Raw genomic sequence first — 18919 nt, forward strand, 5'->3', positions numbered from 1 at the left:
TAATTCCTGCATTGCTATCCCACCAGGTTGATCTATACATCTGTCTGTTCTGCGGCCGCGGGGACAGCGAAGACAAGCTGCTGCTTTGCGACGGTTGCGACGACAGCTACCACACGTTCTGCCTAATACCACCTCTGCCCGAGGTGCCCAAGGGAGACTGGAGATGCCCCAAATGTGTGGCAGAGGTAACTGCTTCTAAATACCGTCTAGGCACCATGAACCCAGAACCATGGGTTGTGTTTGTGACATTTGTAGCATTGCGACACTAGGACATTATACATTTGTTATTTATATATAATATATTGATCTCGCTCACTGATTACCCCGTGATCTGTTGTTGTAATCATTTAGTACAAAACTGGGATATGGGTCTACTGGATCCGGAATAATATTAATCCGTATTCTATATTAATACCGTACAAATAAATTAATGGTACCTGGTAGCGGATCGGAATTCACAGAGTAAGATTAGGAATATGGTAAACTTTCATGATCTCGTCTTCGGATGTGCGATGGGGTCTCTGAGGTCTTAAAAGACTTCTTTCTGTGATAATTAAGTAATGCTCTTTACGGCGCGTGCCTAAGCCAGCTCTTGGTTCTTGTCCTTAAAGGAATGCCGGAAGCCCCGGGAAGCGTTCGGATTCGAGCAGGCGGTGAGGGAATATACTCTGCAGGGCTTTGGAGAGATGGCCGACCACTTTAAGTCTGACTACTTCAATATGCCTGTACACGTGAGTCTTTTGGAAACCGTAAACCCTTGTAACCCGTAAAGATTCTGTGTCCGGTCTCGTCCTAGAGACCTTTATTTCAACTCACCCCCCCCCCCCCAGCCGATCTGCTAAATGCTTTAGTGAATACACCCTTGCAGCTTTGGTGAACCTGCACACAATCATGACCTTGGGGTATTGCACCTATATTTTAATTTTTAAAAAATGTATTATATTATTATGAAAAGCTAATCCTTGTCGTTTTCAAGGTACCAACACAGGAATGACTTGTTCTCGATAGTTAACATCCCTGTGTAAGCATAACATTTGCATATTTAGCATCCCCCGGGGGCCGAATCCTTTCCTTGGGTAGATATATGGCATATTTGTGTAAATGCTATTTTGAGTTCTTGCTGCTTTAACCGTGTGAGTGCCAAAGGCATCATACACATCTCCAGCTTTGGTCTATGTTTCCAAGGCACTCTGACAACTTTTTAATCGCTGGGCTTAGTGGAGCAGCCCCTGATTTCCTGTTTTATATACGCACCAATCAGAAATGCGTTAATTTAGTTAATAGCTTCCTGTTTAAATAACGTTTACTTATCAGACATGCGTGCCGGGTTCCGCTCTTGGGCACCCATGGCATGCTTCGGTATAGAGCGCTGATGACTATACGCTGTGTCCCGCAGATGGTACCCACTGAGCTGGTGGAGAAGGAATTCTGGCGTTTGGTGAGCACGATAGAGGAAGACGTGATCGTGGAGTACGGCGCGGACATCTCTTCTCGGGACTTTGGCAGTGGGTTTCCGGTGCTCGATGGCCGGAGAAAGCTGATAACGGATGAAGAGGTGAGGGCAAGAGGCTTGATGACGGAGTATGACGGTTTATTGTTCCAGGCTACCTCGCCAACCAAGAATACATATTAATGCACTTTGCATGTACATTAATACACATTCTTAACCTGCAAGAAGAAAAAAAGACGCATTTTAGCAGATGTTGAAGCTCCAGAGCTGCAGCACAACGCTCTCTGTGCTCAGCTAATTACAGTCGTTTTGGTCTGACGGCGGCACAAAAGTGCTCCCATTGAAATGGGAGCACTTTCTGCGCATGCGTGCTGTCAGCCTAATTACACCCCCCTGGAAATCTCACTCCAGCTGGCTGCCGGTGGGTATCATCCTCGCGCGTCTACAGGAGATCCATTGAACCGGTCTCGGTGACAATGACCGAGCTGTTCTATTGTTTACCACAAGGTAGCGTGATAGGGGTTACTGTGTTTATCTAGTAGATTCATCTAAGAGGACAAAGCAAGCAGACAGAATGTGAAAACTAGAATCATTTTATAATCTGTACATAATATTTAAAAAAACATGTCTTGAATGAGTAATTCAATTTGTCTGCAGCTTCATCAGTGTATAGAGTGGTATAATTCTATACGTTGCTACGGTGGTTCTAGATAATAACGAAGTTACTGTCTGTTAAAGGAATACGCTCAGTGTGGCTGGAACCTCAATAACATGTCAGTGCTAGAGCAATCTGTACTCGCTCACATCAACGTGGACATCTCTGGTATGAAGGTCCCCTGGCTGTACGTGGGCATGTGCTTCTCCTCCTTCTGCTGGCACATTGAAGACCACTGGAGCTACTCCATCAACTACCTGCACTGGTATGATGTCTGTCTGGGAAGGAGCCTTTTTTTTTTTTTCCTCTTCCCTTTCTGGCAAATATTTTCAAGTATGGTAACGTACCTTATAGTCCCACTATATCAATGTAAACATGAGGGTTTGTCAAGAAAATCTGTGGAAAATAAAAGAAAATCTCATGTACAAATGTTTATTGGTTACATGGCCAGCGTTTTGAACTCTTCTTCTGGGGCGAATAACGTACACCTGCTTTGGGTTCTTTTTAACTGTCCTCTTGCTGTTTCAATGACCCAGAGCATTCACGCTTACCCTTGACTTCACTTATTCATACCAGGGGAGAGCCTAAGACGTGGTATGGTGTCCCGTCCTTTGCTGCTGAACATCTGGAGGACGTGATGAGAAAGCTGGCTCCGGAGCTGTTTGAGAACCAGCCAGACCTCTTGCACCAACTCGTGACCATCATGAACCCCAACATTCTAATGGATCATGGCGTTCCTGTGAGTGAGCCCTACTTACCTCTGTTTGGAACGCGGACTTAGTCTGTCTTCTTTGCTTATAATCATTATTTTAGTGTTGGGGAAAACGTACAAAGTGTTTGCAGACCATTCAAAATCGTTTAGCTTTATGGGAATCTCACCATAAACTATTTGACCACAATGTATGTATAGGTGTTTAAGAGTCATGTGATCAGTTAAAAAATACGGCATTTAAAGGGTCCGTTATACACCCCCTTTATTTTTAAATCTGGATCAGCAAAGCAAGCTTTTTGACTCCTATGTCATTAACTTAACATATAGATGAAAACAATTTTGACCGCCCATGCAGTTCCCTTTAACCACTTTTAGTAAATTAACCCATTCAGTTGGAAATACGTGGAACTTATTCATGCTTCCATTTCATATGTGGATGATGGCAGCTTGAATCCTCCGATAGCAGGGATTCTGGACTTTTACCCACTTTTCTGGCCGCTGTATAGAGATAAAGGGAGGGTAGATGGAATCCGAGTGCTTAAAATATATATATATATATTTATTTTTTTTTTAAAACACAAATTTTTAACTTTTCTGCCTTCACTTACTTTTGCACGTGTTGTTGACCTCACACTGCGCGTAATGCGCTCGATCTTGTGTGGCAGGGGGAAGTGACGTCTGATTTCTGTTACCGTTTGCAGGTGTACAGGACCAATCAGTGTGCGGGAGAGTTTGTGGTTACGTTCCCTCGTGCGTACCACTCCGGCTTCAATCAGGGTTACAACTTTGCGGAGGCTGTGAATTTCTGCACTGCAGACTGGGTACGATCCTTCCTCCAAGCGCCACAATTTCCTGCTTCGTCGGGCTGACGCATCGGTGTTTGCAACCGTTGAAAACAAATATCACGCTCGCTCATCTGATTTCTGCATAGTTTTTTTTGTTTTGTTTTTTTAAGATGCTATGTTATTTTTACTTTTGTTTTCATAAACTTAATGTGCGGGTGCAACATTCTGGTTATTGGCAAATTAGAGGTCAGGATTTTTTAGGGTATTTTTACACTTGATTTTCTCATTCACGTAGTTTGATTTTCTCATTCACATACTTTGATTACCTCATTCACATAGTTTGATTTTCTCGTTCACATAGTTTGATTACCTCATTCACAGTTTGATTTTCTCATTCACATAGTTTGATTTTCTCATTCACATAGTTTGATTACCTCATTCACATAGTTTGATTATCTCATTCACATAGTTTGATTATCTCATTCACATAGTTTGATTATCTCATTCACATAGTTTGATTTTCTCATTCACATAGTTTGATTATCTCATTCACATAGTTTGATTATCTCATTCACATAGTTTGATTATCTTGCCAATAGAATAAATGTTTGTTACGGAACAAAGGCAAGAACATTTTTAATTAAATTGTCTCTGCTTTTCCTCCTTGCAGCTGCCCCTTGGACGTCAGTGTGTGAGCCATTACCGCAGACTTAAGCGGCACTGTGTCTTCTCCCACGAGGAGCTTATCTTCAAGATGGCAACCGATCCCGAATGCCTGGATGTTGGACTGGCCGATGCAGTGTGCAAAGAGATGACTATCATGATAGAGGAGGAGGCTCAAATGCGGGAGGCTGTTAAACAACTGGTAAGGAGATCTCTCTTTGCTGACTTTCAGAGCCTACGATACCCTGCGCTTCGATTGAGAGGTTGAGGATCCTTAGGCTTAAAATTAAGCCCCTGAAGCATACTAATTTAGTGTCTCGATGTTTTTTTACTCTTGCGGTTGCTGTTGGCTTTTGTGTAGCACCTGGAGTAAAAATAACCCGGTTTAAATTCTCTTTGTAGTGGTTCTAGGACTCTTTTACTTGTATAGTTCTTTAACAGAGAATTAGACGTCATTTTAATGTGTTGTCTCGCCCAGGGTGTCCACCAGTCCGAAGAAGAGGCATTTGAATTGGTTCCTGATGATGAGAGGCAATGCTCTTCTTGCCGCACCACCTGCTTCCTCTCGGCCCTTACTTGTTCCTGCAGCGCTGACCGCCTTGTGTGTTTATACCATCCAGAGGACCTCTGCTCATGCCCCATGCAAAATAAATGTCTCAGGTGAGCTAAGACCACATCACAAGCTTACCTGTCTTGGTAAATGAGAGGTTATCGTCCTGTGGATCGTTTCATAATTTGGTATGCATGTAGAACCTTACTTGTGACTTTTAAATGAGGAGGTAAAGTCAGACATGTGCTTCGAAGAGGACTGACCGTTTTTAGATGTACCATAGGGGTATGGGCCAAGATGTGGACTCTTGGAAGCTTATGTACATAGTATCCTAAAAGTAAAAGCATCTAAATAAACTCCACTTACTACCAATAACATCTCTTGAAAAACTTAGCGCTTTTGAATTTTGGGGTTGAAAAAAATATATATTTTTTTTTCTTTTCCAGTTTTCTATGTTGCTGATCCAATTCCCTTTTCATTTTATTTGCTTACGTCTCTTTTCTGTAGGTACCGTTACTCATTGGAGGACCTTCCCGCGCTCCTTCATGGAGTCAAACTACGGGCACAATCATACGACATATGGGTCAGCCGGGTCACCGAAGCACTGACCGCCAGCCTCAATCATAAAAAAGGTGTGAAAACATACTTTTTCCTAGCATTGAAAGGATAGGAAGAATACCTGTTTGTCCCCGGGTAACATTAATTATTCTTGACAGATATCATCGAGCTGAAAGTTATGCTAGAGGACGCAGAAGATCGTAAGTTCCCAGAGAATGAGTTATACCGCCGGCTTCGAGATGCTGTTAAAGAGGCAGATACATGCGCATCGGTCGCTCAGCTGCTACTCAACAAGAAACAGAAGCACAAGTAAGACTTTTAATTTGGTTTCAAATACTGTTTATAGTCTACTCTGTATAAGTTCTGCTTAAGACGTGTCCGCGAAGCACCCCCCCCCAGTAAGATATTAGCGGACGGGTGGGTTAAACCTCATGTGGCAAACTTTCCATGCCTCTAAAGGGGGTCTTACTGTACCTGTTTGTTATGTTAATGCCTGTCCTGTTTTGTAGCAAGCTCAGCCAAGAATGTGGCAAGACTCGCACCAAACTCACCATGGAGGAACTAAAAGCCTTCGTGCATCAGCTGTTCAGCTTACCCTGCATTGTTACTCAAGCCCGGCAGGTTAAGGTGGGTATCTTTTCCTTGACTCCTCATCCTTGATTGTATGTGTCATTTACAATTGTATGGAAATACAACAATACGCAATATCGGTGTTACAGCGCAGGTATCCCTACAATTCATTGCAAGGGTTTTTATTTTAGATATTACTTACGCTACGTAATTTAGCCGATAATTTTAATTTCAGCTTGAATCGCAGACCCTTTGACATTTGGGTCTAACTTCAAGAAGGTTTTAAACCATGCCATTGCTTAGTTATAGCTCAAAAATGTCAACTAGTGCAATTTTAGGTATGGAAGGGTAAGGTATGGGGAAATCGGTGATTTGGACTGTTTGCCATGATTTCATTTCTGTGGCTTCTTATGCAGAATCTGCTGGATGACGTGGAAGAATTTCACGAACGTGCTCAGGAAGCCATGAGCGATGAGATCCCAGACTCCACCAAGTTACAAGCCTTGATAGACCTCGGCTCCGGCTTGTACGTAGAGCTCCCAGAATTACCACGGTTGAAGCAGGAGCTGCAGCAGGCGCGGTGGCTGGACGAAGTACGTCAGACACTGGCTGAGCCTCATAAAGTCACCTTGGAGGTCATGAAGAAGCTGATAGACTCTGGCGTCGGTCTGGCTCCTCATCATGCCGTGGAGAAAGCCATGGCAGAGCTCCAGGAGCTGCTCACCGTCTCTGAGAGATGGGAGGAAAAAGCAAAAATATGTCTGCAGGCCAGGTGAGGATCCACCATGAGCTTAATCAAGACGGAAAACCTCCAGTTAAGGATCTAAACAATCTTCTAAGCAATTGAACGTTTCTGTACGCCGAATGAACCCCTTTTACTTGTTGTGCTCAATAGCTTGCAATGGTTTCTCCTTCAGGCCGCAGCACAGCATGTCCAGCCTCGAAAGCATCTTAATGGAGGCCAAGAACATCCAGGCGTACCTTCCGAATGTGTTTGCTTTGAAGGAGGCGCTTCAAAAAGCCAAGGATTGGACTTTCAAAGTAGAGACCATTCAGGTAAAAGCAATGGCATTATATAATCTCATTGATTATAATATATTCATAGAACATTGGAAAGGTATATGTCATAATATCTTTATAAATTACAGCGCCGTAGAATGAATCGTTGGTAAGAAAGGCGCGTGTTCGCTTAATTGTTAACGCTAATTCTCGGTTGCACTAAATGCTGTACACCCTGTTAAGCCATTTCATTACATTTTTATTTTTCTTGTCCTGAATCAACCTTAGATGGGTTTTGGTTCTGATCCATGCTGTTATTATGCGCTGAGAGTCGGTGTTAAATGTTTCTTCTCAGAGTGGGAACCAGTACGCCTATCTGGAACAGCTGGAGAGCTTGCTTGGGAAAGGCAGACCCATCCCTGTCCGTCTGGACGCTCTCCCGCAGCTGGAGTCTCAGGTAGCGGCCGCTCGAGCTTGGAGGGAACGTACGGCTAGGACTTTCCTGAAGAAGAACTCCAGCTATACTCTGCTACAGGTGACAGCGCTTGCCCCCTTTGGGCATGCATGCTATGATGAAGAATAATAACTGTTTCTTCCACTTCTTGGAACTGAACCGCTTCTAGTTAGCTTTAAAAATATCCAGTTGTGGATGGAGAAATCCATTAATGCTCCTGGATCTTAGACTCTGTAGAGCAGGTCCCTCCTTACCCTTTTGTTTCTGTAAATCCAGATTATTATGTGACGCGCTACTGGTTATTCCCTTTTTACTTGCCCGGTGTAGCCCTCCTAGGCTCGGCAGATGTCTTAATAACACACTGTGCTTTAGGTGTTGAGTCCACGGACGGATATTGGCGTGTACGGGAGCAGTCGGAACAAAAAGAGGAAAGCCAAGGACCTAATGGAGGAGAGGGATTTGGATTTGGATTCTATGAGCGAATTTGAAGAGCCGACGGAGGAGCCGAGAGACACGGCTTCAGTGGTAAGAGATTGTGTCGGTCTTAACGGTGGTCTTTGAGATGGTTGCACCAGGCTGTGGGCTTCTAGGGATAGAACGGCGATCAGGACAATTAAGAGATTATTAAATACGTTTAATCTGAATATTTGGGTATTTTGGTGTGAACAACAGGACTTTTTCTGAAACTTTTTTTTTTTTGTGCAGGTTGCATTATTCAAGGACCTTGAGCACAAAGAAGTGGATTCCATGCGTTCGTTGCGAGCAGCTAACCTGGCGAAGATGACCATGGTGGAGCGCATAGAGGAGGTGCGATTCTGCGTGTGCCGCAAGGCGGCCAGCGGCTTCATGCTGCAGTGCGAACTGTGCAAAGACTGGTTTCACAGCACGTGCGTCCCCCTGCCTAAAACCAGCACCCAGAAGAAGGGCTCCAGCTGGCAGTCGAAGGATGTCAAATTCCTATGCACACAATGCATGCGTTCCCGCCGGCCTCGCCTGGAAACCATCCTGTCGCTCCTGGTATCCCTACAGAAGCTGCCGGTGCGGCTGCCGGAGGGTGAGGCTCTGCAGTGTTTGACGGAACGGGCCATGAGCTGGCAGGACAGAGCGCGTCAGGCTCTGGCCACCAACGAACTGTCTTGTGCCCTGGCAAAGCTGTCTGTACTGAGCCAGCGCATGGTGGAGCAGGCCGCTCGAGAGAAGACGGAGAAGATCATCAGCGCCGAACTGCAGAAAGCAGCGGCAAACCCGGACTTGCAGGTGGGTTTACGCATCGAATGTCCGATCTGAACATTCACTCGCTAGCCGGTTCGTTATAGAACTGGGGTGCAGTATGGGCCTGCACAGAGGCTGTGCACCCATGTGTTTTTGATTTATTATTATTGTTTCTCATAAATCTATTTGCCGGCGTAGATATAGCTTTAAGACCCTCGCCTGCCAACAGTACGGAAGCCTGGTAAACAGGCCAGGGTTTCAAAGCATTGGGGGTTCGTGGCTTTATGTGCATAATGTTCTTAAATTTGTGCTGAAATCAGTGGATTTCTCCGGTTTGCACTAAATCGCACCTGTCCTGCCCGAGGGAAGGGAAGAGACCGCTCTCTGGGCTGACTGTCGCAATCTCAGCCGGAGGCAGAGAAAAACATTTTGATAAGATTCTCAAATCTCCAGACATTTCCTTTTATGTCCTGCTCAGAAGGCGAAACGTTGCGGGGTTCGAACGCTTTAGTGTTTTTTATTTATTGTATTCCTGTTTTTTGGGGGCAGAATTCCTTAGACTTTCCAGCCGGTCAACGGTATTTGATTTCTTAATAAGAGACGAGTCCCGTTCGTTTTCATCACACGGTAGAGATTGCTTTTCAGTAGTACATCATTTAATTATAATCAGTAGATATGTGGCTTCCATTTAAAGCCCTGGTAGGCCAAGCCATAAAAATGTCATGGTTCTACCCACCTCGATGCTCAGTAAATTTACAATTTCAAGTAGTTTTTTGCCGGCATAACTTGGTCTTGTTGACTTAAATAAGGAGAACTATATTCGGCACTCAAGCTTGATGACAGTTAACGCAAACTGGGGTTATTAGGAGGCTCTCTGGGCCACCACTGTACCAACCGAGGTTGATCCACCACCGAGACCCTGACATTGAATACTTCCAGGTGTATTTTTTTTTCTTTTGCCCGAGAGGTGCTGCTTCTCGAGCCGACTGGACGTTTTTAAACCACGTAGTGGGAAGGCAAGATTGTCAGAGCAAAAGCCACGAGCGCCGCAGCATTGAACATCCGAGACGGTTGCTTTGATGTGTGAAGAGCCGTCAGAAATGACGCCTTTTTGCTCTGGTTGTCTGCACGGCCCTGATGCCAGCTTTGGTTTTTTCAGGGTCACCTCCCCATCTTCCAGCAAAGCTCCTTTAGCCGAGGCATGTCAAGCTTGGCTCCATCTCCGCAGATGCCTTTGGATTATGACGACGAGGAGACGGATTCAGACGAGGATATTCGAGAAACATACGGCTATGATATAAAGGTGACTACCCAGTATTCTAAATGTTTAACCGTTCGCATATTGTCCCTTCCATTGCATTGGGTCCTGATGTTTAACGTAATGCAAATGTAACGTGGACTAAAAAAAATTGTATTGCTCAACTAATTGATCCGAGGACTTTAAACTCCGTGGTGAAGAAGTCTGATTAAAGCCTTTGCTCACTTGAGTATTCAATTTTTTCATTTCCAGGACAGCGGGAGCGTTAAGTCTTCGAGCAGCCTCGAGCCGAACCTATTTTGTGACGAAGAGATCCCTATCAAGTCGGAAGAAGTGGTGAGCCACATGTGGACGACGTCCGCGTTCTGTGCTGAACATGCGTATTCGTCGGCTTCCAAAAGCTGTGTACAAGGTGAGGCTTTGTTGGCGGGAGCCTAGAAGGACAGCTTAGGATGAGATGTAAACCCTTTTTTCCCCCATTAAAGGACATAAAATGAATTCTACAACTCTGCTGGAGGAGCATCTTGAAGGTCTACATGTTTATCTAGCACCAAAAAAGGGATTTGAGAGTATATGTTCCCACCATAAACACTTGGTAACTTATTTAGGTTATCTAGAAGTATGACTGGACTGTCCACTTTAAGGACATTTCAATTGCACTTATTGCTCATTAGAACATAGAATTGGCAGCATCTGAGACATTTGCCCATTTGTTGTACCTGCAGTGAGACCTCAAACCATATGTGGTCCTTGGGCTGGTCTTATGCTCAGTTTCGACTTCTCTAAATTCCTTCTCATGACTTTCGCTGTCATTTCACCATCTCTCCTTGGGCTCGGTGGGATAAACTGATTACTTTTGTCATTTTTCGCAAGCTTCAGGAACACCCCGAAAGCAGCCCCGTAAAACACCTCTGGTGCCTCGCAGCTTGGAGCCTCCTGTTTTGGAGCTGTCCACCGCGGCTAAGTGCCAGCTGGAGGAGCTTATGATGTTGGGAGACCTTTTGGAAGTGTCACTTGATGAGACACAACACATCTGGAGAATCCTGCAGGCCACCCACCTACCCTCGGAGGAGAGGTTCCTGCATGTCATGGAGGTATAAGGGGCATTACTTGAGACTATCTTTTGATGGGTGATATTTGTGTAGGCCAATTTTAACGCAAAAGTGCCAAAGTCGCAAGAGAAAATTGGTTATGTCTTATGCCTTACTCTACGCCTAGCAATCAGAGTGCGGGTCTCCCCATAATGCACAAAATAGACTTCTATAGGTGACCGTATACAATATTGCACAACTCCAATTCTGCAAAGAGCGCGAAAGCTGGTGACCATACCTGACCTGACATGGATAATATGTAATATGTAGTATCTTTTCATGTATGAAGTATCTGTAACGTGAATAAGCCGTGTCATAAAGTCACCTTTGGTATGGTGATATGAGTTGTGGCCTCATTAAGCCCTCATCGCAGTTAGCTTTTGACCTTGTGTCTCAGTTGGTCACCTCCTAAAGTTGTCGTATTTTCCACAGGACGACAGTCTCGACGAAAAACCGCCAAAGCTGAAAAGCCGCGATTCGTCCGAGAAAAAGCGCAAGCGGAAGCTGGAGCGAGCGGAGCACATGCTGGGTGAGGGCAAGCAGAGATCCAAGGAGATGAAGAAAATGGATAAGACCAAAAAGAAAAAGTTGAAGCTGGGGCACGAGAAGGCCAAGGAGCTGAGCAAGCTGGCCAAGCGGCTGGCCAAGGAGGAGGAACGCAAGAGGAAAAAGGAGAAGGCCGCTGCAGCCAAGATCGAAATGAGCAGAGAGATCACGGAGAAGAGAGAGAAGAAGATCCTAGACATCCCTTCCAAATACGATTGGTCAGGAGCCGAAGATTCGGATGACGAGAACGCCGTGTGCGCCGCGCAGAATTGTCAGCGGCCTTGCAAGGACAAAGTGAGTGACGGGAAAGATTCCTTTACAGATCCGCATTCACAAACCTATGTAGGCGACTCTGGATTGGTGATATTTGCGATTTATATCCGTGTGTACCTTTCCCAGCAAATTAAACAGCCACATTCTACAAAGCCCGCAGTAAATATATTAGAAACCCACCTTGGGCAGGTGACTTAACCCTTTATTCACTGTGCGTTTGTTTAATAAATAGTTAGAAAATAATATAATTATTTTCCAATTATATTATAATTTATTATTTTATTATTTTCTTTTATCATTATTAATATTATTATTACGCCCAGATTATTATGCAGAGATTTCCAGCCCACGTTGTACACAGCCGTCCTCTGAAGCCATTCACCTTTGGTGCTTAGGCCCAAACACCAAACAGGGTTAAGTCAAGCAAAACGAAGTAAATCTTTCCCTTCTCGTGAGAAGAAAATCTGCATATTATAGGATTTCCAACCGTTACACAATAATCCTCTTTTTATTGAGCAGAGTAGAGCTGGTTCTAGTTCAGGCTTAACCATTATCAAAGCCCATGTGATCGTATCCCGTCCGGCAGAAAAAAGGACACATTAGTGTGTATAGAGGTAGACAAATGTTTCTGGAGTTATATTGGCTTTGGTCACCGACCACTTCTTTTTCCGCCTTCCTCAGGTTGACTGGGTGCAGTGCGACGGAGGCTGCGACGAGTGGTTCCACCAGGTCTGCGTCGGCGTCTCCTCCGAAATGGCCGAGAACGAGGACTACATCTGCACGAACTGTAGCAGGAAAAGAGTACAGGGTCCGTGTTCGCCTTGCCCTCCGTGTCCATCCACGTTGACTTTTTCTCCAGTTTTTCCCCTGCCTCCCATCGAGGTGAAGCAGGAAATCAGCTAGCAAAGCCGTTCCCGCCCCCCCCCCCCCCCCCCCCGCGCCATCCAACACCGCAGACTGGATGTTTGGTTTTCCCACCCTTTAAACTACCACCCCTCGCCTCCTTCTCTACCACCGGGTTGTGTTTGTTTTTAGGTAGAACCTCTCTGCACTGTGCGTTCCCTCGTGGATTGGTGGTGGTTTTGGAGACTCCTCTGACACTAAAAGGAAGCGTCCTTGGAATACGATGCTTTACCCTCCGCAGCGGAGAACCTTTACATCCGTCTCCTCCTCTTTTTGTATGACGACAACTTTATCGTCTCCCATTCTTGATCACCCCCCCCCTGCCGAGTGCACGGTGCGTCCTGACCCAGTTGGAACCCATGCCTGGAATGCTGCAGCAACTCTCGAGTCTCTCGTTCAAGAGGAGTGTCCATCGCTCAGGTTTTAGTTGATTTTTAAGCTCCCCGGTGGGGTGCTACATTTCCGAGCAGACCGCCCCGAGTATTCCCTCCCGACGGACCACTTTGTGTGCTTGAACCAGCGATAGCGGAAGCTACCGGAAAGAAAAGCACCCTGGGCGCTCCCTAGCACGTAGGAAAGGAGACCCCCTCCCCTTTCTGAGATGCGGCCACTGTTTCTTCGTCAGGACCAAGATCGAGGGACACAGAAATACTGGATCTGGATTCACAGCAAACAAAAAAGTTGAAAAAACAATGTGGCAAAAAAAGGAGTGAGTGGCGTGGGACTTCGGTTCAGGAACTCCTGAGAAGAAAGACTCCTTTTTATTTCTTCTTCCTGTGACTACTGACTGTTGTATAAATAGATTTTTTTTTCTCCCATTTTCTCCCTTGTTTGTTTGTCCATTGGTACCATGTTTTCTAATGTCAATCTTCCAATGTTTTTGCCACGGTTTTGTGTTATAAACGCAAGGATCTCTTAAGGGAGCCATCTAAAGTAAAGATCCCTAAGCATTCAGAACATTTATTGGTAAAAATATATATATATTTATTTTTTTTTGTCCCAACGACAATAACACCTGATTAAAGACGCCATTGGGTTCAGTGAACCTAGCAGCGCTCCGTGGCTCCACCCACATGCTAACCTGTTAGACAGGAAGTGGCGCCTAGGAACAGAAAAAGGAGGGGCTTAGCAACTCTATACATTGTCTTTCCTAATAAAGTTATCCACAACAACAACAAAAAAAAAACCGTTTGAATTCACACTTGAAACAACCTTTTTTACTTCCTGGTTTGTTGAACCAAGACCCATGTTTTTTGTTCTTAAATATATTGAGTGAGAAACATTATTCCTATTGCTGTTGAATGCTTCCCAGTAATTTATTATTTTTATTATTATTGTTTTATATAGCGCCATCATATTCCATAGCGCTGTACAATGGGTGAACAGGACATAGCAAGTAGTACAATTTGACTCACAGAGACAACAGCTGAGGAGGGCCCGGCTCAAAGGAGCTTACAATTAATCATTTTTTCCCTTATTTTTGCCACGTTGTGTGACGCAGAAGTTGACACTGATAGGTCATCGCCATAGAAACTAAAGAAAACCTTTGTGTTTTGTGTAATCAAACCTTTAAAAAAAAAATGACACAAGTTAGTCAGGTTTACCTGGCGTGAAGACTGGATCATGGTGCTGTGCGCTGCAGCTTCTCTTAAAGGTAAGTGATTTTTTATTAGTTTTTTTCAAAAGCCCCTTCCCGCTGCTTTAGCGCTCAGGCTGACCCACGTGACGACAAATGTTAACAACAAAGAGGTTTATAAAGGAAGGAGTAAAGTTTTTGGCTTTAAGAGAGAATGTCTTCGGAAATGCCCTGAATTACCTGGCCCCGGGGCCGGACCGAGGAATAAAATCTGCCTGCTGGATACGTGTGGCTACAGGCTAACCAGCCAGCGACCCCACGCTAAGGTACTGGATCTGCAGTGAAAAGAGGATCTTTGCGTGTCTTGAGGACAGTCATGTTGGGAACTGCCGTCTGCCAGGTGTCCGGTCCGGCCCTTCAAAGATCATATTCTAGTGACTTGCTTGCGGCGGCAGCAAAATGAATGAAAAATCAAGTCAGCAGGTAAAGATATTCTGAACTGTCACCTGTATTCAAGCAGAGATACAGCCACGAGTAAAGCACCCATCAGCATGCTTAGGTATCGTTAAATCAGAGAGGAATATGGTATGACTCTGGGAATCTGCCCACTCACACCAGGAATTGGGGTAAAAACTCCCCAGTTACTGTCACGGCAAACGTGCACGGCGGTAACTGTGAGCGAAAGAAGAGGAAGTAGCAACAAAAAAAACAAACTCGTGAGGTTCCTGTTAAGATCGGAGATTTAAAAAAAATAAATAAAAATAAAGGTCGTGGGCAGAAGGAAGCGACGCGTGACAGATACAGATGAAGGGGCCGTGAGTAAATTAGAACAAATGAATGATTTGCCCTTAAAGGGACAGTTTCCCGTATATGATGCGATCCTGCAAATGTACAAGAATGAATCCTCGGTTTCAAGCGCCAGGTGACATTGTCAATAAGATTCCATATGGCATGCACGTGGTTAACCTAGCTTTTCTTATAGGCACGCAACTCCTTATTCCTTGAGGTTTAAGAAGTTGCGTTGCCTGCGGTTTGTGTGTGACGGCCCCAGCCAGCTGTTTGGGGTAACACTAAGTGCCCCTGACCAGGCAGCCCTCGGCTGATCCTCTTTCCCCGTTCAGGACGAGCACATCGTGTTCCTGCCCTGTGACTTCCCTGCGGCGTCGGTCAGCTGACAAAATATTAACGTACGTCTGAACCTCGCTGCATAGAGTCCTCGAACCGCCTGTTAAAAAAGCAGCAATCACAGCTAAAATTAGATCTTAATTGGATCCAGAACGGAAAAAACCATCTCTCGCTTCTGTTATTTGCTATTTTTTTTATAAAAATATTTTTTTATCGCACCAAAGACCACAGGCAGGACTATTATTTTATTTTCTATTATTTATTTTTATTTTATTATCATTGATATTATTATTATGCCCAATATGCCACTGTAAAGTTTTCGTATTTCCTAAGTTTCTTAAGTTCCCCCCATTTAGCAAGTTGTGCCCAGCTTTCTGATTTCTACCTGCGTCGGTTTAAAGGGACGCTCCAGCCCTCATACGCCAGCTGAGAAGTCCCTTTAAATTTCCACGATGTCCCCCTTGCATTCCCCACAGGGGCCGGGCAGGGTCATGGAGACCTCCATGCGCATCCTCCATACAAAAAGCGATCCCATTTATTTCAAAGCGAGCGCTTTCCTGTTGCCAAAAGTAGCCAATCGGTACCAAGATTTTTCGTTTGTTGTTAATAATCCATAATAATGGACAAAAAAAAATCACTTTATGATCCAAATTCTTGATACGGGAACAAAAGTGTGACAGTAACAAAAGCATCACTAGTTGTGTTATCGCTTTGGTGATAACATTGTTTGCGCATGATACAAGTAATCTGATAAGTGATACAGAGTGCACACGGGAGTCTATCGCATACAGATTACAGGGCGTACTGATTAAAGCTGTCCTTTGTAATTTGAGCAGGTCCAGACGCCCCATCAGGCAGTCATTTAGGGATTCACTAAAGGGAGAGTTAGGATTAGAGTTATGTTTTCAATGACCTCCTTTCGCTAACGCAGGCTGGGTTCTCCAGTAAGAAGGGCTGAGCAGGCCCTGTATAATGTATAGTTCAATGGCTGGGGGGTCCTGCACAGGACAAGCCAAGCTCTTCCTGCGGCAGAAACTCACTGGGTTGGACTGTCATAATGTACACCTCTTCCATATACTCTCCTATCAACTCTCCCTTTAGTGAATAAGCCCTTAATATCTCTAGGGGTAAACTGATATGGGGGGAATTAATTGTAGCCCCGTTTAATTGTGCTCAGGGCTGGTGCAAGGATTTTTGCCACCCTAGGCAAAACACAATTTTGCCACCCCCTAGCTCTTTGGTCGAGATCATTAAGTTGTTATTCTTCCCCGGAGTAGCTCAAGATTTGTGGCAAAAGGTGGGTGCTGGGAGGCTGTTCCACGTATCTACCACCCTCCCGGTAAATAAAAGTGAACTGATCTGTAAGATATAGGATTTGGAATGTTTTCTCGTTCACATACAGTCTTTATTTCTGAGGGATGGACGAGGGCAACAAGTTTGAATAACCCCAGTCAGGTCACAGCTGTCGGCCCCTTCCCCGGACAGGATAGGGGGCCCGAAAGAACAAGAATGGAACAAGATTCCTGCGGGGAGGAATTTATTTTCTCCTTTTCATGTTTGGGTTGGATGTTTGGAGTAACGGAATCGCCGGAGATGAAGGGAAAGATCTCTTGACCTGATGGCTTTTAGTGTCTGTAGGGCGGCAGCGAGCAAAGAGACGATAAAACGGCCATTTTCAGCAGGAAACATGGAAACTTTAAGGGAGTTTTTATGTATTTTGAGTTTTTCAGACCTCGACTATGACAACCAATGCCAACGGTTCCTTCTTTCTGCACTTTTTAAATATCAAAAAGTGGCCCTTTGCCTCTGGATGGGGCAAATTCACGGTGGGCTGGTGGCCGTCGGTGCACCATATTCACCCGACCTGCCTCTCGAGCTGGATACGCACACGAGCATAAAAATTTAGTGTGCGGCGCGCATGTGCAGCCGTATTTATGTGCATTTCTGGGCCTCCGGGTCGCCATTGGAAAACTTTACACTACTTCCAGCCCAATTCCTAGTTACACAATTGTGTTTCCTGCGACATCAGCGCGACTTCCTGTCCACATCCCGTCAACGGAGGGCTCCGGGTAGCCATAAAGTTCCCAGCTATGCTTAATAGTTAAAAGTTGGACTTCTTCATATTCTTAATTACATCTGAGGTGCCCGGCTGGTGCTTTCCTCACCCCTACACCCCACAGAATATTTTTAATAACTCAGAATATGTTTTGCCTCCCGACCAGGCCTGGTTTCCAAAAGGAGGATATTAGATCGTTTTGGTTTCCACCACTTATGAGTCCCTACAATAGAAACTTTATGATGGATCATGGAAGGATTTTTATCTAAAGAGTCTCAGGGCCAGGTGCGGCAAAACTCCTCTCCTTCTACATGTTCTACATCCGATGGGAGAGAGCCGTAAAAGGGGGACCACGGGGGAAATCTGCGTCGGATTCACTTCTATGGAACAAATTAAGCAAACATGTTCATATATAAGGACATATAGGATGAGATCTCTTTGGTTAATGAATGAGAAGTGTTAATGAATGAGAAGTGTTAATGAATGAGAAGCTTTATTAACTGCTCCATGACGGGAGATTAAGCAATTTACTGGGGGGCTCTGTTTCTTTGAGCGTTGTAGGCCTGTGGCGTCTGCCGGAAAGCTCTGTTTTATTTCTTCTTCTTCTGAAACCATGTGTTGCCTTCCTAGCCTCGATAAGGTTACATAAAGTGTTTCTTCCCCAGGTTCTGGTGTTTTCAGGGACCTTAAATATACAAAGTTCCCTCTGGCCCCCAACAGCCGTTTTCGGCTTTGGTCTCATAACGATGTATCCCACCGAGCCGGCAGCTGCAGGATCAGACACTTTAAAGGGATAGGAGCAGCAGGGCGGCAGCGCACTGCGAGGACTTGGGACACTTTCTTCATCCACCTGCAAAAAGCTGGAAGATGGCCAGCGTTGGCAGGACGAGCTCGGTACAGCGCCGTACGCATTTCTGATTAACAGTATCATTACTGGAGCACTAGTATCCAACCGAGTACCTGGAGCTCACCTGGGAACTTTCTAGAAGAACCAACCCTTTTAACGATATGTTAAATGGATTCTTCTGTAGCAACTCCATCTTCAGTCAAACCTTGACTGGTAAGATCTTCTTAATTGTGTCCCCTTTGAGTTCAAGCATGGCTCATTATATCTTGGAATAAGATGGAGAAAACTCTAGACTGTGTGACCCAGAAAATCTGCCCAGTACATACAGTAAAGTTATTCACAAAGCATTGAGGTGTTGGTTGAGTAGCTGTGGACAACCCAACTCGTCGAGTCACTAAACTCAGCTGTCAGTTTTTGCTGTAATTCAGGTGGACTCATCTCAAGTTGATCTATAAGAACAGCTACTCGACCATTTTCAGAATGCTGACATGGAAGTTGACAGTTGAGCCGAAAGAAAGCTCCAACTTGACAATGATCAGCAACTCACGAGTGAGAGAATTGATCCAGAACTTTTATGACCAACTTGACTCTCAGACTCATGTGATGACTCAACCTATAGACTTGGTCTTCTTTTTT

The 18919-nt window shown here is 44.9% G+C and overlaps 1 protein-coding gene across 1 annotated transcript in view; it reads left to right on the top strand.

Moving 5' to 3' along the window:
* The window catches only part of LOC149275487 (lysine-specific demethylase 5A-like), a 30192-nt gene that overhangs the window by 9421 nt on the left and 1852 nt on the right, over positions 1–18919 (top strand). The window contains exons 8-29 of the mRNA XM_089504694.1: positions 27–185; positions 612–731; positions 1397–1555; positions 2189–2370; positions 2682–2844; positions 3519–3638; positions 4273–4467; positions 4744–4925; positions 5323–5447; positions 5532–5682; positions 5883–6000; positions 6360–6715; positions 6861–6999; positions 7298–7477; positions 7769–7921; positions 8102–8653; positions 9768–9911; positions 10119–10278; positions 10740–10960; positions 11390–11797; positions 12458–12618; positions 18763–18832. Of these exons, the coding sequence (XP_089360820.1) occupies positions 27–185; positions 612–731; positions 1397–1555; positions 2189–2370; positions 2682–2844; positions 3519–3638; positions 4273–4467; positions 4744–4925; positions 5323–5447; positions 5532–5682; positions 5883–6000; positions 6360–6715; positions 6861–6999; positions 7298–7477; positions 7769–7921; positions 8102–8653; positions 9768–9911; positions 10119–10278; positions 10740–10960; positions 11390–11797; positions 12458–12618; positions 18763–18832 (4218 nt within the window). The remainder of the gene's footprint in view (positions 1–26; positions 186–611; positions 732–1396; positions 1556–2188; positions 2371–2681; positions 2845–3518; positions 3639–4272; positions 4468–4743; positions 4926–5322; positions 5448–5531; positions 5683–5882; positions 6001–6359; positions 6716–6860; positions 7000–7297; positions 7478–7768; positions 7922–8101; positions 8654–9767; positions 9912–10118; positions 10279–10739; positions 10961–11389; positions 11798–12457; positions 12619–18762; positions 18833–18919) is intronic.

This window comes from Sceloporus occidentalis, unplaced genomic scaffold, assembly GCF_023333645.1.
Source record: "Sceloporus occidentalis isolate IW3139 unplaced genomic scaffold, rSceOcc1.0.p SCAF_284, whole genome shotgun sequence".
In the NCBI taxonomy this organism is placed as follows: domain Eukaryota; kingdom Metazoa; phylum Chordata; class Lepidosauria; order Squamata; family Phrynosomatidae; genus Sceloporus; species Sceloporus occidentalis.